A 24645-nucleotide genomic window follows, 5' to 3' on the forward strand; every position below is an offset into this window, starting at 1 on the left:
GTCACCAATTGTATAATATTTCGCACCATTTTTACTTAAAACCGCAGTTGTACTAAATCGTATTTCAATTCCACATGAATTGCAGTTGTATATATCATACTTTAATTTCGTACCGCTTTTAAAATCAAACTAGATCATGACCCGCTCTACCGAGCGGGAGTCAATTTTTTTTTATCTTTGTTTCTACTAAATTTACTAAATGTTATACATGATTGCAATGTGTATTAATATAAAATTTTGATAAATAACAATGTGTACTAATGTGTTTAAATAAGTAATGTGTTTAATTACTAAATTTGATTTTTAAAATTTATGATAACGTGAAGTAGATTTTTATATATATTATTTAAAATATATAGTGCTATATATTTTTTATTTTCAACATTTATCATATAAAACTTACACTGGGGTATTATTTATATGAAAATATGTATAACATAATATATAAATATATTATATAAACATATCTACGATTTTCGCAAAGGCCATGTGCATCCGCACGGGTTTTATTTTTAAAATGTATTATATATTGTTTAGTTTTATGTAGTATCGAGTTTGTATAATTCAATTTTGTGTTTAAAGAACAATATCAAATCTGTCTTTATGTAAAAATAACACTTTGCAAGCGCGAGTTGTGTCTTTTTATTGTAACACAAAATTTTATATAAAACTTATGTTTTTTTGTACATTACAAAATTTAATTTTTTAAAATAACTATTACATAATTTCAAAGTGAATTTTATTTCTGAGGTCTAATATATTTTGTGTGTAATGGTTCAAAGCATTTTCGATATATATTATATTTCAGTTTGGTTTGTTTTTAGTATTATTGTATAAGTATAATACTATACAATATTACTATATTCTATACAATATATAAAGCTATGTATTATTTGTTTTAGAAAGTAGATTAGGCACAACGTAGTTAAAGAATAGTCATATCTTTATGTATGTGTCTGTGACTTATCTACTTAATGTTTTTCATACTAATAAAATCAATATGGCCAATGAAAGTATACTGATCAATTTAAAATAAATTGTATAAGGTAATTCTAAAACGATTAATATTTTTAGTATTTTTAGTATCTATCTTATTTAAATCGATATGTAATAAATGTGAAAATCATATATGGAATATGGACAAAAGGAAGAATTGTATTTAAAGAAATACATCAATGCAAAGTTAGACTATAGTACGTATTATATATAAAGAATGAGACATTTAGTTTAAATATATGAGGTCCACCTTTAAAATCCACATAGAAGAAGTTGTAATGTTTCTGATTTAATAAGATAGATTCGATATTACCATTCGGATCCAAAGTGTTATACTTATAACTGATGGTTTTCTACTTTTATATACGACGGTTTGGGAACTAAAGAAGGATCGTGAAGAACTATGCTGGCAAACTAAAGAAGGATCGTGAAGAACTATGCTGACGTAGATTCATGTTTAAAATTGATTGGATGATTTTCTGCTGACGTGGATAACTTCTAGTTCAATCCTTTTTATATATTGGGATATATATATATATATATATATATATATATATATATATATATATATATATGAACTCAGTAATGATTTTACAATATGGGGTAAGAACGTACAAGTATATCGAATAAACAATGTTTGTTTTCCAAATCTTAACTGAGACTACAGCTGAAAAACAAATCATTTGGGGGAGAGCTTAAGAGTTTTCAGAGTTTAAACACAGCGCCAATTCTTCCTGTATATATAAGTGATTTCTATATACAAAACCTAAAAGGGTTCTCATTAACCTTGAGAAGAGCTACTCATAGTCGTTGGACGCCGTCCTCCCGTCGTTTCAAATGTATCATTCCCTCACGTGCAAGTGTCCCTCCAAGATCACCTATGATTCGAGATATCCTAACCTCAAGCCCTCTCTGCACTTCCTGAAACAGAGTTCTAATGCTTTCTACAAAACGTTCTGGATCAAAGCTGCTACTAGTAGATGAGGACTCTGTAGTGATGAAGCCTACTAGAACCTCTACAAACCCAGAAGTGATCTTGGACTGAATTTCCATTAGTTTCTGTCCTGTTGCCACTATGTATCTTTGCAGCTGAAATGTCTCATCTAAGAAATGCTCTAGTGATGTCTTTTCTGTATCATTCACATGCTACGTATAAGGGAAAAAAATCAGTTTTATGTTAGCAGAGACAGTAATGTAATTGATATGAGGTAAAAAATGATTGCTTACCATTTTTTTGCAGATACCATCAATCTTCTCCTGAAGTGATTGATACCTAGTAACTTGTTTGTTGAGCAGTGTAATGAGCAATAACAAAGCCCTTTTCCCGGTATCACTGCTGCTGCTCTTGTCGATCTCTTGGCTCTCTTGTTTGCCAATATATCTTTCAAGCATCATCAGCTGTTGTCTAAGCCTTTTGATCTTGAATGAGACTCCAAGAGCATGAAGATCCATTCTCCAAGGTGGATTGTTTGTGCTTGATGGCTGGCTTTCACTCTCCTTACCACCTGCTTTTTCTCTTCTGGTAAACTGATCATTTCTTGCAAGAGAGTGTCCTTTTCAGATTCTTCTTCAGCATCAGATTGAGCCGCTTTCAAAGTTAAATGTCTCAGTTCATCAGGGGAGTATGATTCCCTTCCTTTCTCGGTCGCATGTTCCTTAGAACCTTCCTTTGATCCAAATACTCTTTCTTGCACTTGTACTTCTTCTGCTTTTGTGTTCTTTCTCCTATAACTCGTGCTGTTCTTGTGGGACATCAAGCTTTTTAGCTGTGTCTTGAAATGTTGTTTCCTCATGGCAACAGATTCTTCCCCTCTTTGACTTACAAGGCCTTCCTTGTTGTGTCTCAACTGTGACATTTCTTGGTTCTGTCCTTCTATACAAGATCTCAACCGGTTTGATTCTAACTCAGAGTTCATCAAATGCAAACACAGAGCTTCAATCTTTTCATGCTCTGGCAAACCCCCTAACTCTATCTCTTGCTTCTTCCCTATCACTCTAATACAAAAATCTTCCTCACCAAAACTCATATTCTCACGCTTCTTTGCAATTCCATGGACTCCTTCAAAATGCACTAATGGAGATTCAAATATCAATTCAAATTTGAAACAAAAAATATGAAAGAAAACTTACCAAGTTCACTGAAATCATCATTAGAGTAGGAATCCATGATCTCTGGGATGACATCAGGATCTTTATTCCATTCCAGATGTTCATCAATGGAGCCAACACTGTTGGTTTTAGGCTTACTTGTGGTTTCAAAAGCAAACATGCTTCTTAGTGACCGTCTTGACTTCGAGTTTGATCTCCAACTCTTTGCTTCGTCTTCATCTTGCTTCATTTTAGCCTCCATAAGCAATGTATGCATCTCTGCTATATCCAGTTTTGACTTCTTCAACATCACTGCCAATATCCGATCTTTTGCTTCCAAATCTTTCCTCATCTTAGCCATTTCTAAGGACAAGTCTTCAAGTTCATGTCTCTTAGCATCGATTTGCTTATTTGCACGACTCAGCTCAGCTTCAAGTTGTCTCTGGCTAGAAGCAAGCTCAAGGAATGTCTTCTTTTGCCTCCATAGCTCAGAGGAATGTTCTTGCACATCTCTCTCTTTCTTTTCCCTCAAATCTTCAACTTCTTTTTCTGCCTTGACCAGCTTCTCCTCTATCTCTTGGCATTTGCGCTTCTCTTCCTCAATTTCCTTATCTTTGGATTGCAATAAACCGTCCTTTTCTTTTAACCTTTCTTGCAACTCAGTTAAGCTTGTTCTCTTCCTCTTCTCCATGTTCCTTAGCTCCCTCATCAGAGCTTCAACCTGCAGCCTTAGTCTGTACTTCTCCTTCAACCAGTTCTGTTTCTGAGACGCGATTATGCTAACTACCTTCTCGTTAGCTTTTGCATCTTCTTTTCTCAGTTTCTTCAACTCTGTAATCTCACTGTTGGCATCCTCTAGCCTCTGAAGAAGCTTACCCTTCTCTTCATCAAAGATTCTCCTAATCAGCAACCCAAAAAGCATTATTTTGTTCTTCATCTCACAACACTGTTTTTCATCTCCCATGGACATGATTGTTGCTCTTAATCAAAAAAAAAAAAACAAAAGAGCAACAACAAAAAACCAATCTCTGTAGATATGACTAAATCTGAATCTCAAGATGCATTTTCCCTATTATCATCCATCTGACAGGATAAGAAAAAAAAAACAAAATAATCCAATCAGAGCAAATTCTGATAAAAATGAATGTGAAAATTAAATACCAAAGCAAAGAGTCAGAAGAATATCAAATGCAAGAACCAAAAAGAAAGAAGAACATAACCAGAGAAGAAGATGAATGAGATCTTAAGCAAGATTTAAACAAAAGGTTGAGTGAAACCGTAAAGTCTTAGCACAAGGAAGAACATGTGGTATGGCATGTTCTATTGTTGGGTGGGAGTTACATAAGCTTTTTATTCTTCTTTTCCAGATGGTAATGGCAGAGGAATAAAGTTAGGTAAATAAAAAAATATCTACAACTGACACACATGTAAAAGAAAAACACTGTCAAAATAATCATGAAATGTAAGATGATCCTTTCCTTACAGATAGATAAAGGCAAGAAAATGTATGCCTCTCCTGGTTTTCTGTTAACACAAAGGCCCCTTATATGTGTCCCCACCTGCTCTTACTTATTTTCATTCCAATAATTTTGTTATTTGTCGTTTCATTTCTCTTAACCATTTTGGTTGTTATGGAGAGCAAAACTAGATTCATTCTTTTTGAAACTGTCACCATTAAAAACTGAAATAACTTTAAAAAGTTACAAAGGGTGCAGAGATAGAAAAGCGTGTTGTATGTTTTGCTTGAGGTAAAAACAGTCTCTCCGACATAAATACTCATCATCACCAGAGCTGTTATGAATTGATTGATGATTTATAAATACAAAGATTTTTAAACCACAAATGTTTTTAGTGATATCTAAAAGTGGACCAAGTAAATGCAATCATTCCATTTCACTATCAAGAATAACACCATAAGAAATAAATCCTCAATATTTTCAGCTTTTTTTTTCTTATGATGGGCTTTTCGTTAAGGCAAACACTTGAGAACTATATCATGCACTGCACATGAAAAAGAACCATATCAATTTCTTTTTAATGTATTCTAAATTCTAAAACTTACTATTTTCATCCCAATGAAATAGTGAAATAACAAAGGAATTTCTAGATACATACATATATACATCAAAATCCAAATGCATTCTTTTCCAAAACTGAATCGAGATTGAAAATCTCCAATATATATGACAGAGACAAATCAACTAGTTAAGATTGATATTCAGACAGAGGAAGAGATTTAAAGTAGTGTAAGGAAGTACCTGTAAATGTAAAGTGTTGAATCACAGAAGAAGGTTTAGTGAGAAAGAAAGGCATTTGTTTATATAAAGGTTCATGATTAGGCTTCTCTTCTCTCTTGGGATCTTTCTTCGAGAACCAATCAACCTTTTTTCCCTTTTGATGAAATCTGTAAAGCTGGGAACTTTGTTTGCTGGAAAAAAAAAATGATGGTATCGAATTTGAAGTAACCATTGTACAGCCAAAAAAGAAAAGAAAAAAAAGTAAAACTAAACATATAGTATACATTAGTTTACCGGCCGTCGATTTGTTAGATCGTGACTTTCTGAGCGGCGAGAAAACAAGTAACTCACGGTTATACAATACGCCCGCACGCACTAGAACGTTTACAACTGAGTCGGTTAAAGAATTGTTCACATATCTAACGGCTGAAACTAACTCTGACTATCGTCACTTGAATCAACGTGGGATGATCTCATCCGTCCTTTTAAATAATTCGTTCAGATCATTTCGGAGTTGGAACCCTAAAGAAACATTTTTCACCGATCCACTTTCTCGTTTGATAGTGAATCTCGTGAGTGATGGGAGGTGTAGCGATGGAGGAGATGCCATTATCGGCGTTGTTCGAGGAAGCAAGGAAGATTCATCTCGCGGCTTCAGAGTCTCGCGCCGATCAGGTTGGAAAGCTTCTCTACCTTTTTTATACGAATTCGATTATATATATATATATATATATATGAAATGGCTGGGTTCTCTCGTTTAACTGAATCGGAGGAGGACATATTTGTGTGATATAGGATGTTGTGAAGAAAGGATGTGAGATGTTAGACAAGTGCGAAGACATGGTCGGGAAGCTGGGACTCTTCTCTTCTAACGAGACTAAAGAAGATATCAGCACCAACAATCTCAAGTATCTTTTGGTATATCGATTTTTCTAATTGTCTGGCTTTATCTTTCTTTCAGTAGGTGTCTGTAGCATAAGGTTGTGTGTGTTCGAATCGACATTTCTTGAAGTGACAAGGTTGTGATTACAGGTACCTTTCTATCTTGCGGAGTTAACAGAGAAAATCAAACAGGAAGATCGGATTCCGATTGTCAAAGCTTCGTATGCTAAGTTGAAGGTAATGCTTAGTGTTTGCAGCTTGTCGCATCCCTTTTGATGTTAGTCCCTAGTGGGTATGAGCAGTTTATAAAAAGATTAAATGTATATAGTGTTATATGTGTGTAGGAGTTTTTCTCGTTCTGTGAGGCAATGGAACTTGTTCCGGAAGAGGAGTTGGAGGCTTCTTCACGAGGTGGTTCTGCTCCACCTGCTGATCGAAGAGCTCTCAAGGTAGATTCATCCTCTTGTGTTTGCATTCTAACGAGAAGAAAGTTCTATGTTTTGAAAATCTTCCAATGCTTTTATAGATAGCTCGGTTCAAACGTCAAAAGGCTGCAGAGGCGAAGCTCCTTGAGATTAAAGAGAGGAAGGAGCGACGCGGACGTTCGAAAAGGGCTGCTGCCTTGTCTACTCCCGTTGAATCTGGAGAAGATGACATCCCAGATGATGACAGCGAAGAAGAAAGAGACGTACGTCCGCAGTTTTGTTACGCTCTGTGTTTCTTTTGTAAGTCAGGTTCCTGCTAACCTTTTTATTCTGTGGATTTTCTTTTGCAGGCGTGGCTCGCCACAATTAACTTGGCTATTTGTAAGGTTTGTCTAAATATCATTAGTGGAATCCTCTATGGTTTGTGGCTTTTATCTGATGGTTAAACGTTGTTGCAGGCTATTGATCTGTTGGAAATGCTAAAGAGAGAAGAGGAAATGCTCTCTGCAATCAAGGAGAAACAGTTGAAGGCAAGTGTGCTTTTTTTCTCTACATGGTAATGACTCTCTGATAAGCATATAGCGAACTAAGAAAACGTTGTTATGATGATCAGGATGGAGAGGATGTGTTTTCTCGGGATGCTCTAGATGATCGCACAAAGAAAGCTGAAACATGGCACAGAGATGCTGCTGCGAGGATACAGTACTCTAGACCGGCACAACCAATCACTTGTGCCACATTTGCACAAGATGTGTTAGAAGGTAGAGCTTCAGTGTCACAGGGTCACGAACACAAGCATCAACCTCTTATATTCGGTCCAGCAAGCATTGTGAATGGAGGTCTTTCTACGGAGAGAGAGAGAATGATAGCTCAGGTTTTCCAACCAAGTCACAGGTAAACAAACACAGAGAGAGTCATACTCATCGCAAATCTTATTATATACACCCTATTATTGAGATAATGACCAAAGGCGGCGATTAAACTTTGTAGGATGCCGACGATGAGCATAGAGGATGCTGGGTTAACAGAGATGAATATAATGAATGATTGGCAAGAGCAGACGAAAAAAGCAATTGAAGAAGCAACCACCTCGTGGCACAATGACAAACCTCTGAGAAGAAAGGAAGAGGATGAAGAAGATGATGATGAAGACGAAGAAGCTGTGATGAAAGCTAGAGCTTTCGATGACTGGAAGGACGATAATCCTCGTGGTGCAGGTAACAAGAAACTCACTCCTTGTGGCTGAACCTGTGATTGTGACATACATGTTTTAAACACTCTCTCTCCCTCTTTTGTTACTTATATCCGAACCCTTCTTTTTTTCAATTATGTCTTGTAATGTAATCGTTAGACTGAGTTAAGTACTATTGGAATATTATTTTTAAATACGCCGGCCACAGAAGCAGTGTAATGTGCGACTGGATCTGAAACCATCTTTCGTTATCCATTATTGTGCAACCCACGTTCAATCACAGCACACAAGTTATGGGAATATACATCAAAAGAGAAAACAAGAAAAAGAGATAAACAGTACAACCCCACATGTTGCTTGTGAATGATATAACTTTCAAAGTACAATGAACATATATCACTAACATGTAAAGCCAGGATTCAACTTAGTAGTTTCATCCTGGAAACAACACTTTCTTGTGATCTTAAAAATAACAAAGGAGAGGAAGGATCAGACTTTTTGATCTAGAAAACAAATACCCATGTGCACTCAGGCTCACGAGAAAAAAAAAAGGAACTGATATATGATCAAATGCTGATGCAGCTTGAGAACAATATGAATTTGAAGATAGATGTACACACAGAAACTGATTTGATTACTTTACCCATTGACGCATTGAAACCCTTGACAAACCCAAAGCCAGATTCCGAAGAGAACAGCACAGATGCAGAAATCGAACAACAACACCACCCACACATGTTTCTTCCACGTCTGTTTCGCCTTTTGCCTGTGATGATGATGATCTGTTGTTAACAAACCATTCCTCAGTTCCTTGCGTGACACTCCACCGTTCCCATTCCCACATAAATCCACCTTCTTCTCCTTCATAGTCCCAACGTCTCCTTCATCTTCCGTATGCGATCTCTTATTCTTCTTCTTCAGCGCCTTTAATTGCTTCCCCAAAAGCGGCATCAACGACGCTCTCCTCCCTTTAGACGAATCGATACTAGGGTTACGACTCTCCCTCGGAGATCCAACCAAATCCATCATGTCTAACAACTCCAAATCCACACCACCAACGATCTCCGCGAAAACTGGATCCATCTTTGATTGGAGACAACGAGGAGAAGGATCGGTCAACGTCTCTCCTCCTCTGACCAGATCTTCAACTGCTGATCTCAACCGGTTCAACACCACCAAGGATTCGTGCTTCTCCATAGCTTCGTCGACGATCGCGAAATACACGAACGATGATTCGTCATCGATTGAGAACGTGTAGGTCTTCTTGCGAACTGTGTGTGAGAAGATTGAATGGTGCGGAGGCGTGTTCTCGATGCACCGCAAAGCTACTTCTTCGATTCCTGGCTCTTCCTTTGACGACGCGAACTCTGCGAGGACGACGGTTCCTTTCGCGATGCAAGTGTAGGATAACAGACTTGGATTCGAGATCATCCTTGATTGGAATCGCAACAAAAGGATATAATGTTGCGATTAAAGAGAGATTTAGATGGTTTAGGTTTTCTACTGATTCTAATCAACTGTTTTTTTTTCTTTCCTCAATCTCTCTCTCTCTCTCTCTGTCTAGGGTTTGCTGAATTTTCTAGGGAAAGAAACAGAAATGGAGGAGGAGGAGATCCATTTTTGGAGAAAGACAGAAGCGAGAAGGATAGGTTAAGAATAGAATATACAGTGTGACTCACTCACTTCGTGAAAGTGAAACCACCACCATTTGATATTTACAAGACTACCCTCAAGTTTTAACAGCCGAGACTAACACACAGCGCACGTGATATGGTCACACGCCTAGTTAGCAACAAAATACTTACTATCGGGTTACCTGATCCAATAGATTCTTAAAAGGCCGAAACAAAAGCCCATTTCTCAGATGTTACTACTTTCGCGCGTGAGAAACATCGTTTAAGAAGATCGAAGAAACGAATAACAATCTGAAACCGATGAAAAGATGGATCAACCCGACCCGAGAAATGCGTCTGGCCTGATTATCTCCGTCACTGAACCGCTGCGATCTTTTCTCGCATCGGCCTGCGATGATCGTCGTCTCTCCGACGAACTAAGAGATATCGCTTCGGATCTGCGCTCGAGGAACACCGTCGTTCCCTACAAATTGCTCCGCGCTATATGGACCGGATCCGATCCCTCGACCAGACCGGACTTGTTGGCACTTTTCTCCGGCTCCGGTTTCGTCTTCACCAGTCCCAAGCCCAGGGAAAAGGTATGTGGGAGTTCGAATGTTACATGGACTCCGATTTCGATTTGGATCTTTCTGGGGATTTCGTGTTCGATTATAGCATAAAGCTCATTCATATTTGACCTAATTTGATTCCGGCAGTATAAGAGATTACCTTTTACCATCACCTGCCAAAAATTCATGAGATTGGAAACAATTAGGGAATGAGAGCTAAATGATTTAATACATCATTTGAATTTGATGTTTAATTTGATTTGATTGGTTGCTGGTGGTAGAGTGAAGAACTGAAACTGAGACTGCTAAAGCTGAGAGACATAGCAGAGAGGAAGGAATACGCTGAGCTTGTTAAAGATATAACACCTAGGAAGCAGGTCGAAGAGCCTTTCTCTTCTTACAAAGACCAGCTCGGTTTTGGTATTTTACCCATTTGGCTACCATTTTTTTTTTTTTTTTATTACTGTTCTTTGAAATAGGATTACACATAGGTCACTAATGAATTTCGGTTTTTTTTAATAGGTTTACACGTTGGTCTTACCATGTTCACTGGATATTTGGTTGGATACGCTTCCTTCAGAGCTTTATTCAACCGCAACCCCGCTCTCGTAATGTTTTTTTTTTGTGTGCTCTCTTTTTCTTCTCTTGAAACCTGTCACCGTTAATTGGATTTTTGAATCATTTGGTGTTGTGGATTTTCAGAGTGCTGCTGGTGGGATACTTGGGCTAGTTTTGGCCATGCTTGTGGAAACACTTCTGTTTATAATCAAAACATCTAAAGATGATCAGATTCAGAGCTCTAAATCACCATCATCACCATCACCATCACCATCATCACCATCATCATCATTCACTCCCACTTTTAAACCATCATCATCACCATCATCATCATCATCATTCACTCCCACTATTAAGAAGAATCAGTAGAACTTTCTGATTTTTGCCTTCTCGTTGCAGTTCTACTGAGAAAGATTTGTAGAGGTTTAGCTTCGAATCCGTATAGTAACCCAATTTGGGAAATTTTAGACACAAACACACGATTTTAAAGTTGTCAAAATTACATTTGAAGTTTTTGTCTTATTTAATTTTATCATCTTTTTCTATGTTCAAACAATTGAAGCAAAACTTTTGTGAAATTTAATTGTACTTTCTCAGCTTCACAAATGGTATATTTACAAGTCAAAATGATTCTCTACGGTCTCTGATAATTGCTTAGAAGCGCTCTCTGTGGACATATATATTCACATTCTAGAGGGGCTCCTCGCTCAAAATGATTTATATATACACATTGTAGAGGGGGCTCCTCGCTCAAAATGATTATACGGATCAACAGATAATGCATTGATTCTTTTAAGGTGTTCCCATTGGTTCTCCAAATTGCATTATAAACTTTTACATTCATATGTCAAGTTATGAATCGTGAATAAAAAGAGTTTTTTATTTTATTTTCTTTTATTTATCAAAGAAGCAAATTCATCATACAATGGAAAACTAATGGAGTAACACAAGTATAGGTTTGAAAAGAAAGATGCTCAACAAACTCTTTAATCGTCAAGGTCCTCCGAGTATGGCGTTCTCAGTATCTTCTCTGCTCAATGCATAGCTAAACCTTCTTTCCATGTCTCTCTCAAGATTTCCCGGTCCACTTTTCAAGTACCTGTGTTACAAATCAATCTGCGTTACTCCCAATTAAACACACAGTCTCAGAGGGAATGTCAATGTCTAGACTTTGATCAATTGAGTTTCACACGTTTCATTTTAGCTTTCTAAATCCCAATTCCAGAAAACTAAAAAAAAATAGAAACTCTCGAGCTAAGATACAGCCTATATCGAACCAACATCATACATCTTCCTGAGGGTAGCTAGTATATTACTACTGATACTCACAAGCAAGAACCATGGCTTCCACAGTACTAGTACCGAACAAAGATTCAATACAATGCACTTATGAAGTACTTAATGTCAAAACAACACATTCAAAGACACTCTAACCAGCTTAAAAACGAGAGTACACAAAAGTTTTAGGTAATTTTACCAACTCAATAAGACACTATTTACCTTATGCAGAGATCTGTGACGTCAAGAGATAACTGGGCGTGCCAATCAGGTTTCTGAATCAACCAAACAGCTCTATCGTCTTTGCTCTGGTAAAACCCTAATTTCCTCAGCCACGCCTCGATGCAAGGCAAGCTATGCGAATACAGTGGCTTGTTCTTCTCCGGTAGCTTCTTCAGCCATTCGTCCTCCGTTTCCGACTCCTCTTCCGCTTCCGAAGATTTCGAAGAAACTAGGGTTAGGGTTTTCCTTCGAATTCGGGAAGAAGAAGAAGAAGAAGAAGCATAGCTACGCCATCTGAGCGTAAACTTGGATGAATAACTCGAAATGTGAAGGTTTGATTGTGCACATGGTAATATAACAGTTGATGGTACGAACTTGAATGCAGAGACACAGTTCATGATAAGAAAATTCACAGAGAAAACTGCTATTTTCCCGGAAAATCGAATCTGAAAATTTTGAAGTAGATGGAACTTCTTCTTCTTCTCGTTCTATCTTGACGACGATAGTGTTGTATAGAACTTGCCACGTCATCAGATTGAATTTTACTTTTAGAAGTGGACTTACGGGCCCTAAGAAAATAAAGGCCCAATAACTCTTCAATCCGGTGACGTGGCAACGTAATTTTCCCGCCAAAATAACAAACTTCTCACTTTTTTTTTCAACCCCCAAATCTAAAATCGGATTTCTTTTTACTCTCTGTTTTAATTTTAATGGCTGCAGATCTGTAATACGCCAAAACGCAGCATATCTTGCTCCTCATAGATCTCAATCCGCTTCTACTCACACCCGATTCGAGTCAGTATCTATCTGTCGTTTTTTCCGCCGTCGAAAAAAAATAAGAATCGAAGAGATCTGGCGTTTGAAGTGGGCTCTTCTGTTTACCTTAAGCTACATCCATATCGTCAGACGTTTGTCAGCAAGTCATTTTGTCAAAAGCTGGCAGCCAAATATTATGGACCATTTACGGTTCTGGAGCACATTGGTCAAGTCAAGTAGCTTACCGTCTTCAGATACCTGCAAGGAATAAGATTCACCCTGTATTTCATACTTCCCAATTAAAACTGGTTTTGGGAAAGAGTCATGCGGTGACTACATTACCGGTGCTGTTGGAAGAGAGCGAAGAATTTATCCTAAAGCCAGAACACATACAGAGTACTCAATATGATGTTGAAGGCCATCTTGAAGCTCTGGTTCAATGGCAGGCCTTGTCGGACCGTGAGAAAACATGGCTCCGTGTGAAGGATATTGCGCGAGATTATCCTTCTTTCGAGTTTGAGGACAAACTCAGTCTTACCGAGGAAAGTAATGATAAGAGCTGGAGGGTATATTACAGGAAGAAGAGTAGAGGTGAGAAGATAAGCGGAGTGGTGATGAGAGTGAGAGATTAGGAGATCGGTTGGAAGAGTCGGTTAATGATCAGTGAATGAAAGTTTTTTATCATAACGGCTTGGAGGGAATTACAGAGAAACAACTATAAATAATTGGGCTTGACTTTCTATTTAATTTGGCTTTTGTATATTGTACTTTGGATTTGGGCTCTTAGATATTTTCTAAGAGGACTCATTCTTGTATTGAAGATTTGAGTATTATACGGAGTATTCAGTTCAGTTTACAGTATTGCAAGCTCTATCAGAATACTTTGATTTCTTATTAAATCTCCAGTTAGGGCCTGACTGGTATAACCGCAGCGGTTGCGGGAGTTTGCGGATGCAGGTGGTTACGGTTTTAAGCGTTTTCTAAAGATTTGTACGACTGGTACAACTGTTAGAAATTGTTGCGTTTGCGGGACTCTTATGACTGGTAAACTACCAAACGCAAAATTTGTTAAATAATAATTTAATAATATTTATATTTTATGTAATTATAAAAATATTAAAAATCATAATAATATGATTATAAAATCATATTATCAAATTTTTAAAAGTTATAGAAAATATTTTAGTTTTGAGTTTTTATGATATAAATTGAAATATAATATGAATACATTTTATAATTTCTAATATTTCAATTGAAAATTTTTATTGGATATTTTTAGTATTATTTTTATTTATTATGTTGTTTTTTTTTTTAAAATTATTCTCCCGCAATCGCCCGCAACCGCAAACGCTAGCTGGAACCAGCTTTTGATTTTAAGAGGTTTGGACCGGTTTAAAGCGATTTATAGCATTTTCTGTGATTGTTTCGAAACGCCAACAACCGCTATGAACTGCAAAAGCTGCGTTTGCGGGTGGTAGCGGGAAAACTAGTCACCCCCTTAATTGTATTAATTGATTTAAATTGCAAAGACCAGAAGTTTGTATATCAAGAATTTTACATGGCAAATCTCTTACTTTAATCTTTATACTTATTTTGTCTACATTTTCTGATCCTTAATAATCCTTATAGACGTTTCAAACACACATTTATTACTCATCTAAATTAAAATCTTCCCACGAAACAACTAATGAGCTAACAATAATGTCTGCCAGAAACATAATCATAGGAAAGCAAAACTGAATAAGAAACAGTAAACAAGAAAGTTTTAGAGTACACAACGCAAAGACGTGCAAGGAAAATTAACCGCAAACCGGTTTCACAGATAAATGAAAAGAACACTCTGACCAGGTGAAACATTGAGACGCCTTCAGAGGCTTTACACCTTGCGGACTTGAATGTTATGAGTCGATTGAGATCTCCAGATTGGTTGTGACCCGCTCTGTACAATCGCTATTTCCTCTCCCTTCTTCACCATTCCTTGTTTCTGTTCATTCACAAGTTACCCAACTCAGAACATTATATCCCCACAACCACAAAAATAGAGTACACTAAATCTATTATTTAACACTGAGTTTATTGCTAAGAGACTCTTTTGAATTTTTACCAGCAGTGTAGCCAAAGCATTAGCGAAAGTGTCTTCTGCATCATCTGAGAACTCCATATATATGGGACATACACCTTGATACAAGGCTAACCTTTGCTGTATTTTTTTCCTGCAGAAGCAAAACCTCTAACCATTAGTTCTTTAATTTACCATATGTCACAGTCATTTGATCTGGAAGAACAAACATGGAATACTCACTCGTTTGTGAAGGCATAGATTGTGCCAGAAGGGCGATAGTGACTTAGCAGTATGGCCATGAAACCAGTTCTGGTGAAGACAACAGTTGAAGTTCCAAGTGTGTTTGACATCATGGTTGCATGGTATGCAAACATCTCACTCATATGGTTCTGTATAGATTTGAAACATTTTTCTTGTGAGTAAAGCAAGGCTCTCCCTAGATAAAATACTCAAATGGTTCGGCTTACCTTAAAGGCTTGGCCAAGATTAGCTGGCATTTCACTACTAGTAGTAATGGTGGCTTCTGTTCGCAGTGCAACTGTATGCATCACTCCAGCAGCTTTCAATGGGAATCTGATACCAAGTAAAGTTCAGTTTCTTGTATACAATATACTTTCTATATCCGCACCAAGATTATAGAAAAGAATCATCCACTTACTTTCCGTGGGCAGTCTCTCCTGAAAGCATTACTGCATCAGCACCTTCTCTAACGGCAATAGCAATGTCGGAAACCTCCGCCCGGGTTGGAGTTGGATGAACTATCATACTCTCAAGCATGTTAGTCGCAACGATAACAGCTTTTCCCATGCTACGGCATAGGTTAATGATCTTCCCCTGTATACCAATACCATAATTTTTAAAGGCAAGAAAAAGTTTGCCCGTTGTATATGCAGAACTCGTTTTCTGGTTTATCTGAAAGGAGAAAGCAAGGGCTAACCTGAAGTATGGGTACTTCTTCAATAGGAAGCTCTGCACCAAGATCACCTCTTGCAACCATTGCCTGGAAGAAGAAGAACACAAATCCCATAAACCAACACATTCTATATATTTAGTTTAATATTACAATCTCTACTCTGACGTTGTTGTCAAAAGAGGAAGAACAAAACAAGGTTGATGGGCAAGTTTTACCCCATCTGATGCGGTGATAATGGAATGCAAGTTAGGGATGGAGTCTGCGCTTTCAATTTTAACTATCACGTGAATATCAGCACCACAACCTGCCAAAATGTTTGTAACCAAAAAAAGATCAAAATGAAGAATCATAGGCAAAAGTATTCAGTTAGGACATGTTGTACCTTTAAGGTAATTCTTGAGTTCATGTACCACTTGTGCATCTTTGACAAAAGAGACTGCATAAAAGTCAACTTTGTTCTCCACTCCAAACTTAATATCCTCCCAATCCTTCTCTGAAGTAGAAAATAATTACAACAAAGAAGTAAATATCATTCAGACATCCAATAAGCAGATATTATCAAGAAAAAACAAAACAAAACAAGAGGGCGAGACAGAAGGTCGAACCAGTGATTGAAGGTAACGTTGCACTCTTCCCTCGGACATTCAAGTGTCTCCTTGACTTAAGTTCTCCACCATCAACAACTGCACATTTGACAGAGTCTTTGGTCTTCGACTTCACCATAAACGACATCATACCACCTAAACAACAGAGGAACATAAACCCATCATCATACAAAGGAAAATTCATTTTTCGCCAAGTAATGAGGAGAGATGAACATACCATCAACAAGGAGCATGTCTCCAGCTTCAACATCGTTGACAAAATCATCATAGTTAACACTGACACAACTTGGTGTGCTTACTCCTCTCTCAATAGTAAAAGTAAACTCTTGGCCAGGCTCTAACATAATCGGTTGTGGTAAATCCCCACTCCTAACTTCTGGACCCTAAGAACCACATAAAAAAAAAAAACTGAGAGAGATGACTGGGAAGACAATGGAAAAAAAAAAGAAAAAACGAACCTTGGTATCAAGCATGATAGCAATAGTGTTGTCCTTAGACTGTGCATTGTACTCTTTGACCAAATCAATAACCTTCTTATGAGAAGCATGATCCCCATGAGACATGTTCATCCTAGCAACATTCATCCCAGCTTCCGCCAGTTTCCATATCATTTCTCTCGTGTTCGTTGAAGGACCAACCGTGCAGACAATCTTTGTCTTCCTCCTCGCTGTCGGTTTCGACCACATCCCTCCTACAGATGTGTCACTAAACTTGTGCATTTCCAACAACCGCTCAAATTGCTCCTCCCTCTAAAAAAAAATCCACAAAAAATACAAAAAGATTGAATACAAGTAATAGAAACTATGCATTGATTTGATTATATATAAAGCTACAAAATCACATACGTTAGGCACATCTTGGGGAGAGACGGGAATGACTTCGGTCTCCACACGAGCGGAGGAGGATCTCACAGTGGTATCAACTACTCTTCTGCTTTTCAGAGAGACTCTTCCGCTCCTCTTCGCTTCGTTTCCCAGAACCTTCACCGCGAAACTTGCCGGTTTCAAGAACTTGTTGGATCTCGTAGACAGAGATCCTCCGTTGGGAGACACCATCGAGCCTTGAATCGACCTGGTAGCAACAACCTGAGCCATTATCGAATGAGGATGGAGAGAGGTCGTGTAGTGAAGATTTGTTTTCTCGGCGGAACTTACAAAGAGAATAGCTTTAGAGAGTGTCGGAAGAGTGACAAATCATATAAAGTAGGTTTGAAAAATCAAACACGTAACGACACAAACGGATCTAAAACGACGTCGTATTTTAGTTCGATTACATTTCGGCCATTTAAATAAATAAGCCTGTATTTAAGCCCATTAACTATCATACAGCCCGTTTAAACAAATGGGCTTCAGTGTGTTGATGATAGTAAAATGGCGGGAAAATGTGTGAAACTATACGCGCCACCACAAGAGCCCTAAATCACTGAGATTAATGTTACACAGAAGCTGCTCGATGTTTGTGAGTTTGATTCGAAGTTTAACATTCGCTATAATCTCTGGTTGATTCCATATCTATTGAGAGAAAATGGATACGGAGGAGAGAACCTCTACCAAAACGAAGAAGAAGATGGATTTAGAGGGTCTATCAGTAATCTGCAGCGATCTCGGCGAACCCGAGGAAGACGGAGACGGAAGAAGAATCGGATACTCCAAAAGCGACTACTGTCTCGGTAAATTCAATCTAACTTTTCCTTTTCTCGCTAATGAAATCTGATTTGAGCTGGTTGAGTTTTTAATTTTTTTAATGATCTGTTGCTAGATAACCTGAAGGACTTGCTGAGGTTTCTGCGACGAGACGATCCTCAAAGCAGAGAAGTCTTCAAGCAGGTCTGTGCGTGGAACATAGTCTCCAAAGACTTGATTCCCATCATCGAGCATTACCAAGATGAACATCACTTGGTTCTAAACGCAGGTACTGTTTTGATTTTTTTCTTCAATTGATTTAATTATTTTTTCTGATGATTAATTGTAATTTTGATTTGTTTCAGTTAAGGTGTTGGTGTTTCTCACGATGCCTGTAGAGTCTGATTCAGATGATGTTCCTCAACAGATTGAGTATCTATGGGGTTTGAAGTCTGCCATTACTGTTAGCAACATCGTTGCTGTGGTTGTGTCTTTGTTAGAAACCCCTTTAGAGAACTTAGAATTGTAAGTGGTTCTTATTATAAATCCATCTTATTGCGTTGACTAGTTACTTGCTGTGTGGTGCTGATCTTTGTTCTCTTCCAGAGACGAATTCAACGAGGAAGATTGGAAACTGGTTCAGCTTGTGCTCACTCTGTTCAGGAACCTACTGGCTATCCATGATATTTCTCCGCTTCAGAAGGCTGGAGAGTCCACTTGTTACTTTTTGTCGCTGAGGGATCGGTTTCTTGAGCTCCTGTCCCGTGAGAACGTGATGGATATCTTTATTGTTATCACTCAGACTATCGAGTGCAACAACTTGTTGAGACATGACAACCTGCTTCTGCTAGAGATCTATCACTATATTCTCTTGGGTCAAGATATGGAGCTCATTGCACTGGCTCCTGAGAAGGTCTGTGTTTCAACTCGATCAATACGCCTTTCCAGGATTGAAACGAGTTTCTTTTTGTATTGATGCTGTCGTGTTTTGACAGTTGGATCAAGGTAAAAAAGCTGCTGTGGAAAGTTTGAAGAAGTTAATGGAGGCTGAGCAAGCCAAAAGGAAGCTTGCAAGACTCAACAATGCAAATCAGCGTCATTCACAATTTGGTGGGACATTCACCCGAGTTACCATGGTATTGTCCCTCGCGCGATGATTCTTAAATATTTGCTGTAATTTGCTTTTGTTATTTGAATGAGATTTTTTGTAGGGTGGCTCTAAAGCTGTACTGACGGGAATACCTTCTAACGAGGAGAGCACATTACTAAAGCCTCACCTAAGTGGTGGAGCCAGAGAGAAGATTGTCTGGGAACATGGGTCAATTCCCGTGACAAATGACAATGTTTTGAAGTTGTTGCATGATTTCATCAACCAGTTTATGTCAGGAGGATATAATGGTATGTGACACAATCGAGAAACAACTTTTGTCTTTACACTTGGATTTAAGTACCTTGATGCTGATTCCGGTGTACCATATCTCTTAGTTTTGATGCAGTCGGTGTGTGAAGATATAGAAAAGGAGCATCCTTCCATTCAGAATAGCGACATTGTTACATTCTTCCAGGTTGCTCAGGCAGTCACCTCTTTTCAGTTTCACAAGTCTCGGGCTTCCATTGTGAGTAATTGAACTACATTGGTTTTGTCTCACTTTGATTTCTCTAAATTTTTCCGCATTTAATTTTCCCTGATAGTTTATACAATGCTTATTATCTTTTTTCAGCCAGCAAGGTCAACAGAAGAAACTCCTGAACAGAATGCCGGAGGAAACTTTTCTAAGAGTGACATTTGCGCGCCAATTGCAGCAACAATCAATGACAGAATGTTTTCGCTTGTCATTTCAAAATGGCGCACTGCTTTCGATGGTCTGAAAGAAACTAAAGATTTTAAGTTTCTGTCTGCAGCTGGCTCTCTTGTAAAAATTATGGTATGATTTATGCATGATCTCTTGTTGGCTAAAACCATAATGTTGCTTCGGGATGTCTGTTTATTTTCCAAACGATTTCTGTAGCTCAATGTTTCTGTAGATATATACATGTACCAGAAGAAGTCGTTAAAAAATTATTGTTGACTTCTTCTGCATTTTATTCAGCAATTAGCAGCGTATACTCAAGATCTGCATTGTTTACTTGTTTGTTTTGCAGCTTTGCTTGTTAGATCTGGTACTTAAATTGCTACCTGAAGACTCTAGAGAAGCTTTTACTGTCCGCATCTTGCTTTATAAGTTGTTTTACGACCAAACTGATCAAGGGATGTGTCAGTTCATCCTGAATCTGGTGAGAAGTTTTGACGCGCACAAGCAACCTAGAAGGTTTGGCCTCTGCTTCTGTTCTTTTTCCTATTCCAGAATCTTGAGGGCATGCAGTATCTTGTGCCATCAGTGATTTGTCAATTCTTGTAGTGTGATTTTTATAATCGGTGGATCTTGGAACATATAAATCATCGTGACAGCATGCATGCTTTCTTGTTTGACTTATTAAATGTTAGATAGAAAAGTTCATTATTATGTTTTTGGCTTGTATGATGATTACCTAACTTGTAAAATTAACTTGCTTGACATCACCGGTTTTTCTTGCCAGTGAACTTGGAGATCTAGTGGAAAGCATCCATATAATAGTAGGCCTTATGGAAAACCTTCAAGGGCGTGGAACTTTGAGGGTATGTAACTGATTGGATATGAAACTCTGATTAGATGATATACAAAGCTTAATAACAAGCTTTATCTATGCAAAGTTTTAACCAAATGTCTGTTTTCATACCCCAGGTTTCAAAAAAATCAAGGAAGCTAAGAAAGAAGAAACGCATGGGGAATAAGGAAACCACAGAGCATGAAAAGTCTGACAATCATCCTAGTACATCAAACAAAGATAGCACCGCAAAAACCATACCGGTGGCTGATTCTACCGTTCCTATTGAGGATGGACCTCCCAACAATCCAGGGGATTCAAATATAGGGACTGAAGCCGATGAAACTCAACAAACCCACGGCCCTAATTCAAATCATGTGGTCGATGATATTTCTTGCGGCACTGACGATTCTTCTGATGGCGAAGATCAAACTGCAACAGATGAAGTTGATTTTAAGGTTTCGACATTTATTTCTGCTTTTGCAAGCAACAGCATCATTCAAAACATATGCTGGTTGCTTAAGTTTTACAAAAGCAACACAAAACAGACGAATCACCACGTAATAAGCATTTTACGGAGGATTACAGAAGACCTGGAACTGTCTCCCATGTTGTATCGGGTCAGTGTTTTAAATCACATCCAAAATTGTAAGTTTCTTTTTACTATTTTGCAACTTCCTCACTATTTTATTGTTTTAATTTTTCAGCTGTCACTGCTAATAACGTTCCATAAGATCCTTGATGAGCAGAAAGCTTGTCCTTGTAAAGACTATGAAAACATAGTTACCTTCCTGACAGATCTGGTTAGAAATATGTTGAAGAAAATGAAGACACAGCCTCTTCTTTTTGTGGAAATTCTCTTCCCAAAGAGTCGCAAAGAATGCCACTACATAAATGCCGAATATATGTTGCATGAGCTTGGACATCTAAGAAAACAAATGGGAAATCAAGAAAAGGCCTCAGGAACTGAAGAAAATGTTTCTTCATCGGACAAAGGATGGGCGCGCAGAAACATAGCAGATGCTCTTGGGGATGATGAAGCTGACGTTGTGATATCTTATGATCAAGGGTTTCAATAGTAAGAAAACTTCCCCTTGTGATATTACTTTATATACCTCATGTTTCTTGTTAGCTGAAGATACTGTTCATTTCTATTTGTTAATTTTTGCGAGTTTTGCTTGATGCAGTGAGGACGATCAGATTGTGGAAAATGAATCTGCAGGACCATCTAAAAGAAAGAGAAGACTAGTTCTTGATGCTGACATGGAGACAAAAATTAGAGATCTGTACGAAAGGTATGTTTTGTTCGATGTGTCGAGTATTTACTGAAGCAAATAAAACAAATCATTATGTGGAGTTTCTCCTATTTCTCACTTTGTAATATAAGTACTGATCCATAAGATTTCATAAGCACTGGGAGTTGTAAAACTCAAATTTTACATGTGAGCCATGGTAGTTTAGAGTTTATTCAATTGGTTGGTTAAAATAAAATTATTTGCAGGTTTAAAGATGATAAAGACTGCAGCCGGCTTATTGCCGAAACTTTGGATCCTGATGGTGGAATATCTGCTGCACAAGTAACCAACAAGCTTAAACAGCTAGGTCTAGAAACAAGGAAAAGACTTCGGCGTGGTGCTAACTCCCTGGAAGCAAGCAAATGCAGTAATGGAAATGATGATCAAGATCACGTAGAGGCAGCATCAGATCAGCAACCTTCGTGAGTATCTCCTTAAATTTCCAAGCCTAATACATTATTTTTCTCTTTAGTGACTCTCATCTACCGTTTTTGAAACAGAAACACCAGAAAAAGAGTGAGTTCCTTTAGCAAAGAACAAGAAACACTTATTAAGGAACTATACGAGAAGTGAGTTGTCAAACTAAGCCTCCTCTGCATAAACTCTGTATATGCAACAGGTTATTATTGACACTCGTCTTTCAAATATTGCAGATTTAAGGACGAGAGGCGCTGCTGTTACTTAATTGCCAATGAATTGGGTTCCGAGAATACATATACCACTGCCCAAGTTTCACGTAAATTAAAGCAACTTGGTCTGCGTCTCCCTCGTGGTAAGAAGTCAGAAGCTGGCATGAAGCTGCTAGATGACCATGATGATTCTTCAGCAGATGAATCCGATAACGAAACCTTACTAGCATTCAAGAAAAGGTAATTATATGTTATTACAAGATGACTCTCATTGAAGATTAAACTTGGTCTTTGGAACGATGCAAAATTAACACTTGAGAGTTGTCTTTTGTAGGAAGAGCGCGGCGAGACGAAAACTTGAGAAGCACACAAGACCAAGCAATGAGATTTCTCCAGAAGGTTCTGAAGACAAAACAGAGAGGTAAAAAACTACCCGCTTGTTTTGTCTGTTATCTGGTTTATTGACAAGATTAACGTCTGAGAATGATTGATCCCGAGAGATGTAGTCATAATTAAAGTCAGTCTTTTTGTGAATAGGAATGAAACAAGTCCAGATGTGCTTGCCACTAGCAAAGACGAGAACAATGATCAAGAAGACTACATCACCGGGCAAAGTAGAGAATCAGATACAGATGTTCACATCAGGGAGAATGATCCATCTGCTTCATCTCCAGAAGATCAAAATCTTGTATCAGATCATGAACTGGAGGATGATGATGAGTTAGCAGATTCCGGTGATGATTCTGAAGCTGGTGGTGCCTCACTCACTCAAAGTCCGCTTAGCAGAAGAAAATTGAAGATGGTACTTGATGTGGACGATGAGGATGATTGAAGATACCTAGGCTCATCCATATCCTTGTTATTTTGATCGACTTCATCTCGAAAATACTAGAGTTGAGAGAGAGAGGGAGAGAGGGACAATCTCCATTTTGTTAACAAAATATTTCAAATTTTAGTATGTGTTATATATTATTATTATATTTTTTTTGAATTAGGGACACAAGCATTCTTCTACTTTGGCAAGAAACGATATCCTGGATCTCTCTTGATTTGAAAGTATGAGGTTAAGCTTATGATCCCTGTCGAAAGCTATTAGAACAAAACATGGACACAAGATTTCTTTGGGTGGTTATGTCTACGTCTCCTCCTTGTCTTCAGTGCTTAAGCTAATATGAGATGATGGATCCCTTAATAGTAAGGACGTGAAAAGAACATGTCCTTTTTTTAACCCTGAACTAGATTCTCATCCACCTTCTCATCTCATCCACCCTCTCAGAAGGTGGAAATATATTTTGTTTTACTTTTTTGAGAAATCTAATTTTCATAGTTGTGTTATTTTCTTGTAATATTATGAAGTAATTTGGCTGATGTGTCATATTCTCCATGATTTTAGGTAATTTTGTTATTTATCATATTTTATTAGGTTTTAGCAAAATCATTGATTCATTATTTGTTTTAGCTAAGTAACTAATTTATTAATTTAAAAAATATCTTTAATGAATCTTATATATGACTAAAAATAATTTTATTTTAATAATATAAAATTTATATGTTATAATAAAATTTAGTTAGTTTTTTTTATTTTTCATATTTAGCTTTTAGACTTTTAACCATGTTATTGAATTATTATTAGTTTCTAACTGATTCACTAATTTATTAATTTAAACAATATCCTTAATGAATTTTATATTTAACTAAAAACGAAATTTATTTTAATAATATAAATTTATATGCTATATTATTAAATAATTGAGAGTAAAGTAATATATATAAAACTATCAAAATTTAAAAATAAGATAATTCTTATATATTGTGTTGCTATCTGTAAAAATATTTTTACTATAAAATTTAAACAATTAAGATATGGAAAATTTTATAATTAAATATTAGCAAGCAAAACATTTATATAAAGATATTTTTATTATTTCTAAGATATGAGTGCTTTAAAAAATTTAACACAATAATAAGTATTTATTTTGATAAAAAATATTTGACATATATAAATACTTTGATGTTTGATTTAACTATTTGAAAACATAAACAATAACTTATTGTGCCGGTTTTAGATTAATAGGACA

The 24645-nt window shown here is 37.2% G+C and overlaps 7 protein-coding genes across 8 annotated transcripts; 3 read left to right on the forward strand and 4 right to left on the reverse strand.

The window, feature by feature from the left end:
• Positions 1 to 1572: 1572 nt before the first annotated feature.
• Positions 1573 to 4554, reverse strand: LOC108826931 (uncharacterized). Its single transcript, XM_018600276.2, is given in 4 exon segments — positions 1573 to 2142; positions 2224 to 2529; positions 2532 to 3055; positions 3127 to 4554. Coding segments are annotated over 4 exon segments (2103 nt in total). The 5' UTR covers positions 4055 to 4554; the 3' UTR covers positions 1573 to 1797.
• Positions 4555 to 5842: 1288 nt separating this feature from the next.
• Positions 5843 to 8014, forward strand: LOC108828331 (PP2A regulatory subunit TAP46). Its single transcript, XM_018601986.2, has 9 exons — positions 5843 to 5996; positions 6117 to 6239; positions 6354 to 6440; positions 6548 to 6652; positions 6730 to 6891; positions 6979 to 7014; positions 7087 to 7158; positions 7242 to 7522; positions 7619 to 8014. The coding sequence occupies exons 1-9, from the start codon at positions 5901 to 5903 to the stop codon at positions 7872 to 7874; spliced, it is 1218 nt and encodes a 405-aa protein (XP_018457488.2). The 5' UTR covers positions 5843 to 5900; the 3' UTR covers positions 7875 to 8014.
• Positions 8015 to 8148: 134 nt separating this feature from the next.
• LOC108828332 (phytolongin Phyl2.2) lies at positions 8149 to 9506 on the reverse strand. The gene has a single exon (XM_018601988.2). It carries the CDS (start codon positions 9249 to 9251, stop codon positions 8460 to 8462), a length of 792 nt encoding a protein of 263 aa, XP_018457490.2. The 5' UTR covers positions 9252 to 9506; the 3' UTR covers positions 8149 to 8459.
• A 173-nt stretch (positions 9507 to 9679) lies between these two features.
• Positions 9680 to 11166, forward strand: LOC108825660 (uncharacterized). Of its 2 annotated transcripts, XM_056994112.1 has the most exons (5): positions 9680 to 10032; positions 10284 to 10422; positions 10525 to 10610; positions 10705 to 10840; positions 10886 to 11166. In XM_056994112.1, exons 1-5 carry the CDS (start codon positions 9763 to 9765, stop codon positions 10927 to 10929), a joined length of 675 nt encoding a protein of 224 aa, XP_056850092.1. In that variant the 5' UTR covers positions 9680 to 9762; the 3' UTR covers positions 10930 to 11166. The 2 variants fall into 2 exon arrangements, with proteins under 2 accessions (XP_056850092.1, XP_018454491.2); XM_018598989.2 differs by having other exon boundaries at positions 10705 to 11166.
• A 253-nt stretch (positions 11167 to 11419) lies between these two features.
• Positions 11420 to 12575, reverse strand: LOC108826936 (uncharacterized). Its single transcript, XM_018600283.2, has 2 exons — positions 12061 to 12575; positions 11420 to 11659 (listed from the first exon to the last, which is right to left on the reverse strand). Exons 1-2 carry the CDS (start codon positions 12456 to 12458, stop codon positions 11554 to 11556), a joined length of 504 nt encoding a protein of 167 aa, XP_018455785.2. The 5' UTR covers positions 12459 to 12575; the 3' UTR covers positions 11420 to 11553.
• Positions 12576 to 14536: 1961 nt separating this feature from the next.
• On the reverse strand, positions 14537 to 17559 carry LOC108828550 (plastidial pyruvate kinase 2). The gene is made up of 12 exons (XM_018602279.2): positions 17242 to 17559; positions 16855 to 17145; positions 16614 to 16779; positions 16397 to 16531; positions 16174 to 16284; positions 16007 to 16095; positions 15816 to 15878; positions 15537 to 15712; positions 15346 to 15451; positions 15119 to 15267; positions 14921 to 15029; positions 14537 to 14800 (listed from the first exon to the last, which is right to left on the reverse strand). The coding sequence occupies exons 1-12, from the start codon at positions 17488 to 17490 to the stop codon at positions 14693 to 14695; spliced, it is 1752 nt and encodes a 583-aa protein (XP_018457781.2). The 5' UTR covers positions 17491 to 17559; the 3' UTR covers positions 14537 to 14692.
• Positions 17560 to 17813: 254 nt separating this feature from the next.
• Positions 17814 to 23549, forward strand: LOC108823424 (uncharacterized). The gene is made up of 18 exons (XM_018596621.2): positions 17814 to 18065; positions 18155 to 18307; positions 18384 to 18543; positions 18625 to 18931; positions 19014 to 19154; positions 19230 to 19416; positions 19504 to 19634; positions 19740 to 19943; positions 20161 to 20327; positions 20596 to 20674; positions 20781 to 21263; positions 21351 to 21721; positions 21831 to 21938; positions 22145 to 22360; positions 22439 to 22507; positions 22592 to 22807; positions 22902 to 22988; positions 23105 to 23549. Exons 1-18 carry the CDS (start codon positions 17921 to 17923, stop codon positions 23397 to 23399), a joined length of 3519 nt encoding a protein of 1172 aa, XP_018452123.2. The 5' UTR covers positions 17814 to 17920; the 3' UTR covers positions 23400 to 23549.
• Positions 23550 to 24645: the final 1096 nt, after the last annotated feature.

Source organism: Raphanus sativus, chromosome 9 (genome assembly GCF_000801105.2).
Source record: "Raphanus sativus cultivar WK10039 chromosome 9, ASM80110v3, whole genome shotgun sequence".
NCBI lineage: Eukaryota > Viridiplantae > Streptophyta > Magnoliopsida > Brassicales > Brassicaceae > Raphanus > Raphanus sativus.

What these genes read in the sequence shown, in the direction of transcription:
- LOC108828331 (XM_018601986.2), top strand. Translation starts at nt 5,901, where the DNA reads ATGGGAGGTGTAGCGATGGAGGAGATGCCATTATCGGCGTTGTTCGAG. An exon ending in ACAATCTCAAGTATCTTTTG is followed by an intron (nt 6,240 to 6,353) that starts GTATATCGATTT and finishes TTGTGATTACAG; the next exon opens with GTACCTTTCTATCTTGCGGA. An exon ending in GTTTTCCAACCAAGTCACAG is followed by an intron (nt 7,523 to 7,618) that starts GTAAACAAACAC and finishes TAAACTTTGTAG; the next exon opens with GATGCCGACGATGAGCATAG.
- LOC108828332 (XM_018601988.2), bottom strand. Translation starts at nt 9,251, where the DNA reads ATGATCTCGAATCCAAGTCTGTTATCCTACACTTGCATCGCGAAAGGA.
- LOC108825660 (XM_018598989.2), top strand. Translation starts at nt 9,763, where the DNA reads ATGGATCAACCCGACCCGAGAAATGCGTCTGGCCTGATTATCTCCGTC. An exon ending in GTCCCAAGCCCAGGGAAAAG is followed by an intron (nt 10,033 to 10,283) that starts GTATGTGGGAGT and finishes TGCTGGTGGTAG; the next exon opens with AGTGAAGAACTGAAACTGAG. An exon ending in TCAACCGCAACCCCGCTCTC is followed by an intron (nt 10,611 to 10,704) that starts GTAATGTTTTTT and finishes GTGGATTTTCAG; the next exon opens with AGTGCTGCTGGTGGGATACT.
- LOC108826936 (XM_018600283.2), bottom strand. Translation starts at nt 12,458, where the DNA reads ATGAACTGTGTCTCTGCATTCAAGTTCGTACCATCAACTGTTATATTA. An exon ending in GTCACAGATCTCTGCATAAG is followed by an intron (nt 11,660 to 12,060) that starts GTAAATAGTGTC and finishes TTTGTAACACAG; the next exon opens with GTACTTGAAAAGTGGACCGG.
- LOC108828550 (XM_018602279.2), bottom strand. Translation starts at nt 17,490, where the DNA reads ATGGCTCAGGTTGTTGCTACCAGGTCGATTCAAGGCTCGATGGTGTCT. An exon ending in CTATCATGCTTGATACCAAG is followed by an intron (nt 16,780 to 16,854) that starts GTTCGTTTTTTC and finishes TGTGGTTCTTAG; the next exon opens with GGTCCAGAAGTTAGGAGTGG. An exon ending in ACTCAAGAATTACCTTAAAG is followed by an intron (nt 16,096 to 16,173) that starts GTACAACATGTC and finishes ACATTTTGGCAG; the next exon opens with GTTGTGGTGCTGATATTCAC.
- LOC108823424 (XM_018596621.2), top strand. Translation starts at nt 17,921, where the DNA reads ATGGATACGGAGGAGAGAACCTCTACCAAAACGAAGAAGAAGATGGAT. An exon ending in TATGATCAAGGGTTTCAATA is followed by an intron (nt 21,722 to 21,830) that starts GTAAGAAAACTT and finishes TGCTTGATGCAG; the next exon opens with TGAGGACGATCAGATTGTGG. An exon ending in ATTAAGGAACTATACGAGAA is followed by an intron (nt 22,508 to 22,591) that starts GTGAGTTGTCAA and finishes CAAATATTGCAG; the next exon opens with ATTTAAGGACGAGAGGCGCT.